Genomic DNA, 17,282 nt, shown 5'->3' on the forward strand with positions numbered 1-17,282 from the left:
GTTAAGGATTATGCTGTTGGTGATAGGTTTGCAGCTGTAACTACAGAACACCTTCAAGGACCAAGGCACCCTCAAAGTAAATTTTGAAATGCTATGTGGTTTTGGTCCTCTACACGGCAAGTGGTTACAGTAAAAGCAGTTTCAGACAAAACTGGCAAAATTTAAGAATTCAGAACTAAGGCTTCCTTTAATTAAAAAGACCATTGTTCGTGGTCTCCTTAAAGTCAATGGGAGTTTGCCCATCCTTCATTTTCAGTTCAGAGTAATAGCCTTGTCCACTGAATTTCTTGGCTTTTCTAATTTTCTGTCATGTCCTGAACATTTAATATGCTTATAATATTGTGGCTTCCTTTGTGTTGGATAAACACTATGTAAATAACAAACACAGTGTGTGTGTGGGGGAATACCCAAGATAATGAAAACCTGCTTTTACTGTAGGAAAATAGATTAAATTATATATTTCCCTGGTTTTTTTTCCACCTTAATTTCATCAGGTTCAATCTTCAGCGATTTCAAAGCATTTTTTGCTTGGCCTTAGCTACTGTTTCTACCACAAGTCTGGGTAGCAAATCTGAAAGGCTTGCTCTAGTAATGTATACAGTGGACACAGTTCTAGGAGTGTTTAAGGGCTATCAAACTGGTTGCCAGATTTATTGGACACCATGATTCTGCCTGTGACAAAGGAACAGAGTGAGAGTATTTCTGGGAGTTTGCTGTAGTGACTATTTTTCTCACGTTTACAAAATGGAAGAACAATCTTTTACACAAGCATGGAGAAGGTAAACCTATTTCTTCAGATGAAAACAGGAAGAGCTGCATTAGCACTTATTGTCTAAAGCGAACACTGTGGTAATATTTTAGCAGATGGATTATCACAATACTCTCTTTTCTTTGTTATATACCAACATCCCCCGCCCCTATGAAGCCACTCGGTGCTTTTCTTTCCCTTTGAATTCAGCAAATTAAACTGAACTGTGTCCATGCATTAAATGGATGGAAATGGAAGCTGGCCTCTTGGGTCAGTTGACCCCAGTTCTAATAAAGCAATCCGCTGAGACTCTGAACATTTGATTTAATGTGTATGAAAAGAGGAGAACAGATAAAGCTAAAAATGTTTTTATTAACCTTTCACAGCTCTACTGAAAACCATCAGCATGCACCACTAAACTGTGAAATAGTGTCTGCATGATATCCATTGTGCCAAATTGCTGCTTATCTTTTGGAATTAAGTAATAACTATTATATTCTATTTACTCATATGGAAATATTAGCCTACAAACTTTTTCTCTCCCCATAATCTTTAGCACGTCTGTATCTACTGTCACAAAAGACATTTTGTCAACTCATTATTCTACTGGTCTTAAAACCCCCTTACCACGTAAAACAGCAGCACATAAACACTAAGTGGATACTAGAGACCGAGAATATTTTAAGAGACAGTATGTTAGTCTTTACCTTGTAATACTTACAAAATTTAATTAGGATTTTCTTTTTCCTTTGGCTAGGATTTGTCTTTCAGATAAAAAGCAATGGTAGATAGTTTAATTATGGCAGAGCTAATCACATAATACCACAATTTTCATTATTTTTTTGCATTAATAAACATAGTTAATTACTGTGCTCCTTATTCTTATGAGAGAAAGGAATGTGAATAATGGCCTAAACTGATGGCTCACATGTTAAAGTCTATGCCCACAGTTATGTAGTGCTCGCTTATGCATATATATGCATCTGCTCTTCAATAAAAAACATTGGAACAGCTCTCTTAACTGCAGGGGAGATCCTGTTCTATTGAAGTAAATTAACATTCTGCCTGAGATATCAACAGGACCAGGATTTCGCATCTGTTGTAAACCAGTGCAGCACCCGCGATTGCAAAGGGTATGTGAAACCCAAACAAAGCCAGGTAAGGATGTGGTCTACTTCATCTGAAAGCAATTTATCCATATAGGACACAGGCCTTCCCTCCATGGGAACACTTACCTCGCACAGTGAGGGTAGCAGAGGCTTCCACTTTTCCAACTCGATTCTCAGCAATGCATGTGTAGGTTCCTTCATCTGTGCTCATGGCCTTCTTAATGCGCAAAGTGTAGTCATCTTTGATGTCATATCTGCATTATAGAAAAATTAAAATTCTTTCTGTAGACAACAGAAATGAACAAAAATCCTCACCTGCAATACACCAGTTTGAACCTATCTTGGAGTCAACTTTGTAAGATAAATTGTTATCCAGTACTAGATAATTCCACCAAGCATTAATCTTCATGACATTTTTATTGCACTCTGTATTAGTTAGAAACTTTACATAAAATTAGTATTGCTATGCTCACTCAGTATTAGGGCTCCATTAATAATATCACTCACTTTGTCCTTGATCTAGAGCAATAAGATAAAATTAAGCTATCAGACATCAGTTATCAATACATGACAGCTCAGGTTTGTCATGTCTTTAACTTGTGAGCTACACATTTTGCCTTTTGCTGATTTGTAAATTTCCTTTTATATATAGTTTTTTAAACAACCCTTTAGGGAAACTGTGAGCATGCTGGTAGGATCTGACACTACACAATTATGCACAATAAAAAATATACTTAAGCTCTGGAAGGTGACATTTATTGAAAGGCACATTAAAGGAGATTTATCAGTTTCACAGAAATACTACAAAATAAGTCATTAAGGGTGGAAAATAGCATTTTCTCTTTCTGAAAATAAATTAGAAACAATTCAATTATGCTTTGTCCGTTTCTTTGTTTCTACTATTGTAACAATTCTAAAACTATGAGGATGTATAAAACTTGAAACAATACAAAGTACTTCAGCAAGCAGTCAACTTTCATTCTCAAGGCATTTAGAGTCCTAACACCTAGAAAAATATTTTCAGTTAAATTGTTATTATCCCGGAGAAGTCATGTTTAACAAACTATTTTAGGCTCTGATCTAAAGCTCATTAAAGTCAACTAGAGACTTTATCTTGTACAAAATTTCTTTGGCTACCAAATCAGAAATACTCTGGTTTTCAGCATGGTCATCTTAGTCTTGAAATACTGTCTTGTAAAATTATTTTCAACATTTCTTCTGGACATAATAAGCCCGTGATACCTTAAGTCACCTTGAATCTAGAGTTAGCTTCAGATTCTCACATATCAAATAGTGAAACATGAACACAAAACTAGAGAAAGATCAAGACTTCAGGAGATGTCACTACTCTTTCTCACTATATACACACTCATGACATAACTTCAGAAGAACTAATTGACCTTCTCTTTGTTATACAGTAAAAACCTTGTAGACTTCTCCAGCAAACATATTGAAATAATATGGAAGAGCTCCCTTAAATGTTTGGATAAATAAGAATGTAATGTAATTTACAGGAATGTTGTGAGGCTCTATGAGTATTTTTCAATGCTTTGGGAATCTGAAACATTAATTTCTGTGTACATAATATACATTGCTACTGGTTCCTTAAGTACAGATTTGAAGAGAGAGCTCCGTGTGCTAAGAGACTTTAAAACATCTTAACGCAAACGATCCTATATGTTCAAAAATGTAAAGCTCTGTTATGTCTAATTAAAGCTCACAACATCAATTAGAGCACTACTAGCAATTCCAAGAATAAAGAGAAGTCAAGACATCTTTTCACACACACCACAATACGATACAGGTTCACTCTATATTCAGTAAGTCCATTCTATTCATTAGCAAAAAATAAAAAGACCAAATTGAGGCTAACCATTCTGTCAGAGATAAATATAAACACATATAATACCCCTTTTGTTAGGAGCTACGCTTAGTTATATGTATATGCAGTACCTCAGGTTTAACTAATGAATAACAGATATGCCAAGAGGAAGAATAAGTAGATGCCACGGCAAACTTCAGAAACTTTTAGGGACTATATTTTGCTAGCATAGTACTATTGAGGTGGGGGGAGAAAGGGTTATGATGCTAGAGAACCTAATACGCAGTTACTGGAGCAGTACAGATCTATTGCAACTGTGTTCAACAGCCACATGCAGTTGAGGAACATTTCTTCTCGACTGCTCACAAATTATGTCATTTTGCATGCCGTGCTGCACTAGTCAATGGCAAATAGAAATCACTGTTTTTATAACAGAGAAAAGGCAAATTGCCTCCCTTAAAAATCTCAAGAATATGAGAACAGCACCCCACAATGACGGAGGAGTTGTTTGTCTTTGGTGACCACAGAGTTGCAGACAAGAGAAAATGCTTATTTTCTTGACATGAAGCCAGCGCTGGGGGACTAAAAATATAAAGCTGTATTCAGGTCCTGTAAGATTAGAAAACTAAGATCAGTGGTAATATAAATATGTGTTGGATACAGGAATCACAGTTATAAAGCTGAGCAACAATTAGCCATTTATTTCATAGCTTTTTTTCAATTTTTTTTTTAAGGACAAATAACGTCCCTGTGGTTCACCTACCACTGCTGAGATAAAAAACAGACAGGCAGTAGGATGGTATCTGACTGAGTGGTTGGTTGCACCAGGACGCAGGCAGCCTGGGACAGGGCCCTCCAGTCTGCTGTGGGCTCCAGCTGACTCACTCTTCTTCATCTCACCGATGTACTGGTGCCGGCATGCCAACCAGCTGCCTTGGAGGCTTCAGCAGTCTTTATGCTTGCACCTGCCAATCATGCAAATTGTGCAAAGGCTGCTGGGGGAACGAGCCAGCTGCATGGCATGCCAGGACGCAGAGCGAGGGTATAGCCATCATCTCCCACTTGGGCGTAAACATGTCACTATCATGGCACAGTTACCAACTACTTGAAGGAGAGGTCCAGCTTTCCCAGTCTGCTTCTCCAACAAGGCCATATTGGGTTTTTGGACCACTCTGACAGAACGTGCCATCTAGCAATTAGATTCATACACAGATGGACCCATGGGACATTACAACCTTCTGCTGTCCTGAAGTATTGATACGCTGCCCCTCAGTCATCTGTTCCACCCACACTGTCCCCAGAAGTCACCACGGTTCAGTGAAGAGCTTTGACAGATGAAGCAGGCAGAGAAGGAAGAAGAAAGGAAGAAAACTGGCTTTTAGCCTGATCCACAGAAGCACAAGGAGCTTGTGTGAGAAAGGGACCACAAAGTAACAAGGAGTGAAGCCTGAATATGTTTTCAGTTTCTCAAGCAACCCCCGCGGCAGTCTTCATATTCCCATAGAAAGATGTTTCCACCTGAGTTTCTGGAGAAGTTCACTCTAATCTGGATTAGTGCTACTCAACACTTGGGAATCAGGATCAGGGCCTCTCTGACTGCTAATACCAATCACAGAGAGAGGTTACCAGCCTCCTGGCTTAGTGACGGAATGGTGGAAAACTGGAGCATACTGGTTAAGCTGGTCCTTAGCGTTGCCAGTGCACTAAGAAGGTAATGCCTTCAAAATACGTGCAGTGTCAGGAAACACCTTCTGACATATTGCCCAAATATTGCTGACTCTTAGACAACTAATGCCAACATTCAGCTAAAAACACAGGGTGTCAGACATGGTTTCACATGTTTAGGGCCATCTAATTGATTTTAAGTACTTCTCTTTGTTAAACATTTGGAGGTGCTTAACCTTTCAGTTCAGTTTAGACTTCAGCCATCAAACTGATCTGGGAGAGGTCTTTTAAACTTTTAGTCAGCCTGTGCCTAGATATAAACCAGTCACTTTTGGGCACCACATTACATAATTTCTGTTCTACAAGTAATATTTAGAGCAGGTCTGACTTTAATTAACAGAGAAGGAAGTGGGGGCAGGGTACTGGAAAGGGAGAAAGAAACAGAAACAACAAGCAGATGAGAAAACACTGCTGGTGAGGAAATTCTAATAGAAATTGGGTGATTTTGAGTGAAATCTGGCAGTCTCTGGCACATATGAATGCATTCATTGTTACTAGTTTTGATTAATGACAGTTGTACAATAGTGTGCTGACAGTCACTGCCATACAGACACTTTTTTTTTTTAATATGAAACACTGCTGAAAATGCAACGCAATCAGATTTGGCCCCGGAACAACATGTGCTATCATCACTGTACCGTGAATTGAGATTGATTGGTAACCAGCTGTGACAAAGTGGGAAAAAAGCCTTGTCTTTTTCAAGAAAAGAAAAGAAGAAAAATAAAAAACTGAATTGTGTCAAAACCATTACCATCTGCTCAACCAAATAACAAACAAAACAAAACACATTAACTGTTTTTAAGTATCACAAATTAATGTACCAGCGTTGGATTCATGCATTGGCTTAAGCATCTAAGAATAATCTTGAATCCAACTGTTCTTGTCACAGTTACCATTTTTTTCCCCCATATTTAAATGTGTATCTGTCCATACTCAGCCACCAATCTTCCATGGTCATCAAATTAAAAAAAAAAACAAAAAACCAAAAAAAACAGGGAGAGATAATTTACTGAAATTAGAGAGGCTTAGTTTTTTTCCATTTGATATGTATTTTACCGAGTGCTTCAGAGAAAACCTAGATTTCCGAATTTTCAACAAAGTGCATGCAGCTCTGCATAAAAATATATGCACCTCTCTGTCTTTCACGTGGACAGGTAGCAAAACTGTGTTTGCAGCTGGAGTCATTACTTTTCTAGAGATCCAAGTGGCTCTGACTGGTAAGACAAGGATGCACTTGCTTCAGCTGTGTATTTTAAAGTTGTGAGAAGGCATTACTGAATTCAACAAATCCAATTCAAAAAGACATATTCATTGCTAAAGGGATTTTGCAAGAGAAAAAGTCACATCTTAACTGTTGTGAACTGATGCCACTGGCCTCAAAAAATTTACAACAATTTATACCAAGCATCTATTTTCTTGTAAAACATTACTGGAAATAAATAATAATAAAAAACTTCATATGTAGGCTTTGTAGGCTTTCAAAAAATTACTTTGTTCTATTTTCTTTTGCCTGTTTGCCAGGCTATTTTGCAAAACAGGCATAAAGCTTTGAGATTACTCAAAATGTCAGTGATTAGGGAGCCCAAATAGAGAGATGCTACTGGCCAAAATCAGAGTAAACAGGAGGTAGTTAAGGAGGTTTAAGCTTCTGTCTCCACTTCTTTTTTGTGGTGCTGACACTTCAGCTCCCAGCATAGTGCCACAGCTTTCACTGGCTCCCAGACTCTCAGTGCCAGACGGAGGGAGCCAGAGAGAAGCTGCAGTGAGCCAGGAAGCATGAGCTCGTTACGTGCTTCAGCCTTGCGTGATCCAGAAGCGAAACAGAGAACCTCTACTCCCAACGGTGATGCATCTACCCCTACTGCCATCTCCCTTACAAAAAACGTTTATTTTTTTTACCTCCATCCCATGCATTAATAAGTGGAAGAAGAAAGAGGCACACACTTATGTGAGTGACAGCTTTCTGAGGGAAAAAATTTCTTTCTTGAGCAAAACCTGAATCAGGGATAGAGAGAGCATGAATGTATCTATTTGTGTGCACTGGTCTCAGATTGCTCTGTTGTACCCCTGAAATCAAGGCTGCTTGTTGCTCTGTGGCTCTAGGATGCTGCTTACAGCTATGATAAATTGAGCTATGAGGAAGCTATCCCCAAGCTGCTGACAGGATGGCTGCCACTCACATCTACATGTCCAGATTGCCATTTATTCATGCCAGAGAAAGGTATAAGGCAATGTGACATTAGTTTGATTTTCTTTGTGCGAGGCATATATGCAAGCAGTCATATAAAATCGTTCACTGGCCTTATTCCAACAAAACAGAAAAATATCTAAGTAATACTGGTTACTATTCATTATTTTGATTTTCTTAAAATATACTGTCAGCAAGTACTGCTGTAGTATAAAATCTTTTATGGGTTGTTATTAGCAGATTATTTGTAATTTCTTATGCAATTTTCTCAATCGCAATAATATAAAACACAAACCCATGCTGCACTATGCCTTAAACTAAGACATTCAGTAAAATGGCCTAGAGCTCATAAAAGATGTATCTAACAGTTACAGTCATTGGGACAACATTGTGAAACCATACCTATGTCTAGGGGAAATGTGTTTTCCAGCTGCTCTGGAAGCATTACACTATGCAGTGCTACTCTTACATACAAACATATATATGGGAATGTACATAGCTAGTGCCTCACAAAACGGGTAGCCATGCACCCAGAAGAGACCCAAGAAAGAAAATGAGACTGCTTTTTTATTTCCATTGAAATAATTTGGAAACACATAGAAGTTGAGAACAAAACTTGTTTCGGAAATAGTGACTCAATAAACTCTGTCTAAACTGATGCTGGCTCCATCTTTTACCTCTACATTACTGTTTGCACAGAAAAGTACTCATAGGGAATTACTACATGATAATTACCCAGAATGGGCTTCTGATTTGATTTTAGTTCCAGACAGAGCTCTGCATTTCAAAAACTGGAACGTTGGTGGAAGTATGAGCTAAGAGACCATGTAATGACTTGGCATGGAGACCTACCCTCCTATCACCAGAAGTAGTCCTTTCCCTCACAGATGAGACACATTTGTCAGGCACTTGGGGAGATCTGTATTATTAATGCCTATGTCATAAATTCATCCATCAGAAAAAACCCTTAATTCTTAGGGTTATCTGCTCAGCATGTGCCACTGAAATTAATTTTAAGGAAAAGCGAAATACTAGTTTTGTCCTTTTTTTTTTTTTTTTTTTTTTTTTGTAAATTGAAATGATACTGCAAGAACAAGAACACAGTAAGATCTGAGCCCAGACTGGCATCTTGCACTCACTAAATATGGCTCGATGCATTTTTTTTTAACATGAGCACACAGATTATGAGTAGTTTGAAATAAACAGAATTTGTGTTGGCCTGTCTGTTATTATTTGCCTTAAGCATGATAAATGATTATGATAAACTTGTCAGAGAACTAACTGAAATATATTTTCTAATCTGTATTTCCAATCAGTAACCAACTTTGAAGTGTTAATTAGAGATGAAGTCATGTTAATGTTTTAATGAAAGTGCCTTCAACATGACAGTTGAGCAAGAAGTCATATTATTAAAAAGTACATTTTGCTAATGTTAAGTAATTCTTAACCTTAGGATTTATCAATAGGAACTGGAAAGTAGCTCTTAGAGTTAAAACTTTAACCTTGCAGCGTTTACACTGACAGTTTTCATTTGTTTTTAACCAAGAAGACAACTTTTGTATCCTACACAAGGATGGAATGTTCTTCAAACAGAAATCTCTGCAGGTCAGACATTCCAGTAGCATCAGTGATGCTGTGGTCAGAGCTCTTGAATCTTACTTGAACTTGATATAACTCCCAGCTTCCCTCTCCCTGCTCTCCTGAGGGTTTTACAGAAAAGCTGCATGGTTAACTATCTTTACTTTTTCATTCTGTAATTTTGATAGTCAATAAACTGATAACAGTGAGCCTAAAATATTTGCTATCCTTATACTTTTCAAGAAAATGGGCTACCTCAATATTCTGAAACTTACAAATACAATGTATAAACTATGTGATTACTAAGCTTTCACTCAATATACTCTACTTTTATGATACTACAGAAAGGTTCAAGCACTAGAATGGGTAATTTAAATTAAACTCTATATCAAGTTTTCGTGGGTCTCCTTCCTGCAAGACCATTTATTTACAGCAGTCTTCTGTTAGTGGAAAATTCACAGAAATCCATGTTTGAGGCTACTACTACTTGCATTAAATTTTGTTTCTGAACACTGCTAATTACTTAATTCTCTAAAATTTAACAATCTTAGGATGTTAAATAAGACAGAATAAAAAATAAACCATTCTCTTGTGACAATCCTATTTCAAGTGCACTGCCAGTGATCACTTTGTAGATCACCAATGGTTCACACAGCATAAAGAGAAAACATGTAGGCAGCTCTACTAGTTGACACAATTCCTTTATGGTTGCTTGTCTATGGAGCTGTAAACCTATTTTCCCAACCTTGACCCTTATGTAAGCAATTGGAGACTGTTTTCATGCATCTGCAAACAGACTGCCTGAAACAATAGCTCTTCTTCAGCTCTGTGGTAAGAACTGACACTTAACATGAAGCCAATTTAAATGTCAATGTTATTAACCATTTCTCTGCTGATCAGTCTAGCAGACTCAGGCTTCTAACACTTTTGTTCACAGCATTTATTATTTCACACAAATTGAATGTCAGATAACTACTGGGTTGGACTACAGACCTCTGGGGTAACTGTGGGATGATGCATTTACAGGACATCATTCAATGCCATGCCTTGAGGGATTTTAAATGTCAAAAAATACTCAAATTTACACTTTCACTTGGCCATATATTTCTCAGAAAACTATAAGGAGTGTTTTTCCGCTTAAAGAACTGTAAGGAATCACCGACAGGCAAAATATCAACCAGAAAATATCATCCAGGGATTCTCAACCAAAAGAACAACAGGAGGAGGTACCCCAGCAGCACTGGGGTACATCATCTTGATGCTGTATACACAAAAACAAACCAGCCCCTGCCTCCTTTTTACTCCTCATCACCTCTCTACCTCTAAATGACATCTCTGGCTTTACAGGAACAGTTTCCTCAACTGATTCAACATAACAGCTAAAAAGATGCTTATGTTGCACTCTGTTGAAGTCTGCCTGTTTTCAGTTAGGCTACACCGACCCTCTGCAAGGAGTTCTGCAGCTTGCCCTGTGCTGGCCATGTGCTGCATTAAACCCAAAACAACAACATCCTCTGCAAACCGCCTCTACTCCCTCCAGATGTAGCAAGAATACAAATAGCATATTAAACCTCTTTCTTTCACTGCCTCCTTTTGACAAGCTATTAAGAACATCCATTCTTCTCCCCTGTGCTCCTCATAAAGGGACTTTATCTCTCCTTGATGCTTTAGTTTAGGAAACAAAAGATACGCATGCAAATCATGCCGGATCTAACCAGAGGTGATGAATAGTACACCTGATACAGCTAATATGCAAAACATCCTTTTTTCCTGACCCTTTATTTAAAACCATTAATTGTTATTAATTGCAACAGAAATTTGCTGATGTAACCAAAGATTATATCCATTACACTACTAAAACACACACTTTAATTAATTTTCAATACACATTAGACTGCATTTTGTTACAATCTGCACAGAGATTAACTTGACCAAAGCACACAGCGCTGTAGTGTTATTAACTCATATTTCATTGAAAGGTCATTCTCCCGGGAGACTTGGTTGTATCTAGAGGAGGCTGCAGTTAAATACCTCACTATTCCATCCACAGAATATAAATTGAATTATGTAGCACTATGTTTATTCTTAAAAATTACTGTCTCTCTGTCTTACAGGTCCTTATCCTGTGATGATGGAGAAATACAAATGCAGAACACCTCTGGCTATCAAGCCCTTTCTGGATCTCCTCTTAAAAAAATCTAACTTTTCTGAGTTTGTTGGAATGAAGTTTGCTGACAGTTACATTTAAATAAATTTCAAAGATTTGCATCTGAAAGACAGTAAGATACTTTCAAATTAAATTTCATCTTTTACTCTTAGTTTTGAGCCCACAAGAAGCCATGAAGGAAAGCAGAGAAATTATAGTATTCACTGAAAATGCACACCTATCAGAAGTGTGACAGACAGTATTTCTCTCCAGGCTATATGTATGCAATTAGTTTTCAGTCACAAAGAGTACAGTTTTAAAAACATAGCAAGACTAACATCTCCAAAGGTTTTTGTTGTTGGAGCTAACACATACTAAGATACATTAATAAGTTAAGTCTATGCATTAAGAATGCATTTTCCCAAATAATTTTTAACGAATATTCCTAATCTTTCGTAAATAAGAAAACTTACTGTGCTGTTTTCACTGCTGTGTGTCACTGCTCTGTTTCATTTAATAACCTACAATCTTTTAACACTTACCAATATACTTTGTGTGAACTACACACCATTTTCATTCTGAAGCATCTTGGTTTTTCTGCCTACACTCCCATTGTGTGGGTGGCACATAAAAGAAATACCTCTTCCTGCTCGTGCAGTTGCCACTTTTCGTCTCTGGTACAATATTCATCTAATCAGACAGTGCCTGTAAATGCAACTTACAAGAGCAGGTGTAATTTCATTATAGATGTCTTTACCGAGCTAAACCAGCTGTTCTGGGCTGGAATGCAAAAAAAAGGCTCATGTGATTGCTACTCAGTCATTTTTAAGGCAACTGAAAAATACATTTGCTGAGCTAACCTCACTCTCCCAAAGAGCTGGCACTGCTAGCTTCTTCTGCGCAAAAGGTTTAAACATTTATTATAGTGTGCCATAAATTTTAACTTGTAATTGAAAATCTCTTCACTTCCTCAAAAAAAAAAATCCATATTACTTGCTATGTAATTACAGTCTATGCAGCTGCTCTCTTTGGCTTCGCTAGAAAATCTGAAGACATGAAGACACTGTACAAACCTTATTCAAATTTTATTAAATTGCTAGTCATAGCCACTCTCATACTGGAGGCTCTCAAATAATATCACTTTCTTCCTGTTACCAGGACTAAAAAGCAAATGAATCAAAAGTCAATCCAGGCCATATTGAGTTCCTTACCACACAGGAGACCATCAGCTTCTTAGCAGAAAAGTATAATCTCTTATTTCTGCCAAGCAGACATCAAAGTGAAAGCTACCTGAACATGTGGCTGGAAAAACACTTCAACGTATAAAGACAATTTTTATTTCATTTTCAATAGGTGCTGGTCCTTCTGCAGAGGCACAATTATCCGATTCACTTTAGTATAATTTTTGTGCTGCTTCCTTGTGTCATTTATAACGAAAAAAAAAACTCTATTCATGAATTAGTGAACCTAATATTTCAGCGAAAGGCATAAGACTGGTGACCCCACAATATCCTGTTCACCTCCAGTAGTTTGACATGAGTCATACTTGATTAACTATTCCCTAGCCTTTGTGTACTGTGGAAGCTATAGTGTGATGCTGAATTTTTAGAGCAATTAAAATAAAATATACACCATGCGCCTCTACCCTTGATTCACAATGCATTTCAGTCTTGGGTCACTGATTTGAAATGGACAGCTTCTGGAAAAAAAGCTTTACCCACCCCAGGCTTCACACTGTACTCTGTTTCTCCCTGTGAATGCAGTATCAACATTTTTAATCGCAAATTATTAATTTGCTGTCATTGGATTAGACTCTAAATAGAATTTTCAAGTCTGAAGAATTTAGTTAATTCATTATCACAACAATGTAAAAGAACTATGAAAACAGCATACATAAACCACAGCACTGTTTCCACCTGGTCCTTCTTATAGTTTTCTTAATTCCTCCTGAAAGCTACATGGAAGAGTTCTGTGATACGTACTAAGGTATTTGATATCTCAAGTCAGTCTAAAGTCAATGTTCTTTGACTGTTAGTGAGATCTATTTTTCATTTTGAAAACTTCCACTATAAGAACCAGTTTAAGGTTCTAACTTCAAAATATAGACTATCATAGCCGTTTTAGACCGTCAATTCAAAACAGTTAAAATTTGCAATGAAGCCTTGCACCCTCAAAATAAACCTATGTCCATCTGTTCTCAGTTTTAAATCATGGTTATTCATAAATTTCTGGGTAATTACATAGACAATTCAAAAAAATGGCTAAATTAAATTTTTTAAATAGCCATATTTTCAAGCGTACTAATTTCTTTAGAAGATTATTTTTTTTTTATTCAATCCAATTGCAAATGGAGATGCTTACAGTTCATCAGGGACCTTTATAATTAAAACTGTAACAGCCTGAAATTATTTTCCAATTATTACTCAATGCACCAATCGGTAGAGCAATACTGTTTATATTTGTCACTAGAAATTACTGTGATTACTTTTCTCTTTGCTTTCACATGTGTCACTAAAAAAGCTAAAAAGAAGTAAGATAGAAGAACAAAGAAGGATTTCTGAAAGACTATGGACTCAATATCAGTGATTCTGGCATTCACCAGGAGCAAATTACAGAAAGAAAATATGTACAAAAATTCAGTTTATCACACTTTGCAATCACTGAACTGGAGGCTTTTGAAAACTGAACTAACAATAGACAAAATTTAAAATTTGCAATAATTGCTGAAACAGGAACCTGCTATAATTGCTTTGTAATCTAGGGATGAAGCCAAAAGGAAATTCTTGAAAAAAAACCCAAACCAGATAGATGTGCAAAGAAGGTCATTAGCTGTAAAAACAGGAAATTGATATGGAAAGCTATAAGACAAATAGCTGCAGAAATCTGGTCTGAAGAAGGATTTCTGTTCGCAAAAGGAAAAACAAAGGGAATTACTTAAGGGTTTCATATTTCACTGTAGATGTTAAAATTCTTAAAATACAGGAGCTCAGAAGTTAAAAGCTAATTTTGGTTTTACCTCAAAAAAGAAAAAAAAATCTCCTGTTTCATTAAAGAGGAAAATAATTGAAATTCTCTTCTTAATTTATAAAATTGCTATATTATAATTTTCATCATCCATTCATTCAGACTATACCTGGGCAAATTTCTTTGCTTGCATTAAAAAAATCCAGGAAAAAAAATAGCTTTTTTTTTAGATGTTCCAAGTTTATCTATCTGCCTTGATTAAGCATCATGCAGCATGATTTGGAAATTTCCACTTTTTGGACAGTAAAGACTCTGTTCATGGATCTTGCTACACAAATGATACGTTTTGGAAAAGAAAACATACAGTCCTGATCAGAGGCATTTGCTTTTGAAGTGCAGATGTTAGACTCTACTAGATGACCACAATCCATGTGGCTTCAGGTGGTGGTAATCTACTACATGGGCAGCGGCAGTCCTCTATCACCCATGGTGGTCTCTACTGTGGGATTCTGCAACCTTGCCCCTTCCTCATCCATCCCTATGATGTTCTGGGAAGCAGACATAAATGAAGATATACCCCCACTTTCTAAGATGCCAAAACATGGGTAATGAAATGTTAAACAGCAGTGTAAAACCACTGCAAAACATTGTATTTTCTGAGCCTGAAGTTGATTATTATCAGAATGTATCTGGCAAACCTTACCTTCTTTCACCTAAAAGCCCAGTGAAAACTCTTCCTATTTCATTTCTTCTTCCTTAGAAATACAGTATGAATGAACAGAAAAAAATGACCTCAAAGCACATATTACTATGTTTTTCACAGTAAGATATAATAGAAAAAAAGGAACATAGTCATTAAAAAACCCTAATAAAAGTGACACTTAATCAAAGGCACTGTTGGTTCATCATCTATTACTTCTGCTTATGAGACCTAGAAGTAGACATGATTTAACACAACAGAAGCAGCACAATAATAAGAATAAATCATAGAAGCACAGTGTACTTACTACGGACTACTCTATAACACATAGCTAAATAGCAAGCAAAGAAAAAAATTCATACTGGTATCCAAAAGTCTGCTCTTCAAAATAATGTTTTATGTAATACATACCTATGTATCTATCATATAATTATCAAAATAGCTGCCATTTAAAACTTTGTTTTAAATTGCAATGAAATTAATTTTAAAATACAAGTATTTCTATATTTATACATATCTCTACTTATACAGAAATGCTTTTTCTAGATTATGGATCATTACATTAATATATTTAACTGAAGAATTGCATGCTCATGTAAGTCATCTTACAGAGTTGAGGATGTGGAAACTAAAACAGGTATTCTCCAATGTGAGTTTTGGGATTTTGTTAAAGATTTAGAAATTGAGAAACAAAAGCTATCAACCCAAGACGCAAACATGACTAGCTGCTGTATGACTCTGAGGAATTTTGCCATTGGTTTTTATTAAAGTGTATACAACACTAAACACCGTATTTAGCAAGTGGATGAAGACTGCCAGGTAACAGTCATACCACATTTTTCACCTTGTTGGTTTGAAGACATAAACCACACTGTGATAAAGAAAGCAGTCAGCAACATCTAACTTGTTTTCGTTAGGCCCAGTCTAGTAGCACAGTCACAGCTCACTTAATATACACTGACACGAACTAGCCACAAACACCATTCCAGTTGCTCTTTTTTTAAGATCACAATTGGAGGAGCAGAAATAACACTGGCATCTAGCCTATGTAAGTCCAATGTTTAAAGCACTCTGTTGAAGATTTAGATTTTTTTTTTTCCTTTCTTCAAATTCCATTGGCAACATCCCAGGAATAACCACCACTGATGGAAAAGAACAATCAGCTGTGGTGGGGGTAAAAAAAGGCACTGTTCATGTTTCCTGTTGAAATTAAAAGCACTGTGCAAAAATGACTCACAGGGCCAGGAGGATTCATTGGGTTCTTATTCCTGTTCCCAGACCTGTTTCTGTGTTAAGATTTTTTAATGTAATAATGATTCAGCATCAAAACTAAAAAGAGTTCCAGAAACCGAGGACCTAACTCTGTTCTGTTAGCCGAAAGGAGCCAAGCTAATTGAATGTCCTTTTATAGGACAGACTCTCACCCCCTGCTCACTCTGGAATTTTCTCCACATTTGTTCCGGAATAAGCGAATCTTTCTTGAACGCAAGGGGCCTGTTCCAGATTCCATCTTTGTTTTCCACTTCTGCTAGTTTGTTTTTTTTTTGTTTCCTCAAGAGGTAGGTTTATCTCTGAGACTTAACAGACACAAGCCAAAGAGTCAGCAAAGCCTACCATGCGCTCTGCTTCCTGATAGAGTAATGGAGCATCTCTGCAACTCCCTGGCCAAGTTTTCTCCCTTTTGGTATCAGCATGTTATTATGAAGGCTATCATCACTAGTCCATTCCTAGAACAGCTTTACTTTTTTTCCATAAAATTCAGTGAATACCCATGTGCTCACAACACCTACGCATCACTTTTCTTCCTTACACAGGAATCCATTACCTGGACAATTCAACCCAGACAGGGCTTCCCTGCTCAGCTGGCTCTGGAACAGGTTTCGTAGTGTCAAAGACCAGTAACATGGGAAATAAATCTTGCCCATAATGTCAAATAAGAAACGATAAGTAGTAGAGAGAGATTCCAGCATTGCTCAACAATTGAAATTTGAAAGCGTGGGGAACATGAATGTTGCTCTCACCTTCCTCTTGGTAAGTCTGCATCGTCTTTCTTCCACCGGACTGTGGGTGTGGGGTCCCCCTGCACCTGGCACCGGAAATCCACGGCCTCCTCCTCCAGCACCACTTGGTTAATCGGTCGCCTGAGAAACGTGGGCCGTTCTTGAAAGAGACATTAAAATTCCTTGTTGAGTCAGAGGGTGGAAATGAACACTTTTGACTTTTCAGCATCTTTTTGCTTACACATTCACAGAATGAAGAAAGGAGGCTGAGCTCCACAAATTCAGACAAGTGGAAGTGATGA

At 37.1% G+C, this 17,282-nt stretch overlaps 1 protein-coding gene across 1 annotated transcript in view; it reads right to left on the bottom strand.

The window, feature by feature from the left end:
* The window catches only part of ROBO2 (roundabout, axon guidance receptor, homolog 2 (Drosophila)), a gene marked incomplete at its 3' end in the record, with an annotated part of 131,725 nt that overhangs the window by 102,697 nt on the left and 11,746 nt on the right, over positions 1–17,282 (bottom strand). Inside the window, 2 exon segments of the mRNA XM_010077578.1 lie at positions 1,984–2,111; positions 17,002–17,140. Coding sequence (XP_010075880.1) covers positions 1,984–2,111; positions 17,002–17,140 — 267 coding nt within the window.

Source organism: Pterocles gutturalis, unplaced genomic scaffold, assembly GCF_000699245.1.
Source record: "Pterocles gutturalis isolate BGI_N339 unplaced genomic scaffold, ASM69924v1 scaffold378, whole genome shotgun sequence".
NCBI lineage: Eukaryota > Metazoa > Chordata > Aves > Pterocliformes > Pteroclidae > Pterocles > Pterocles gutturalis.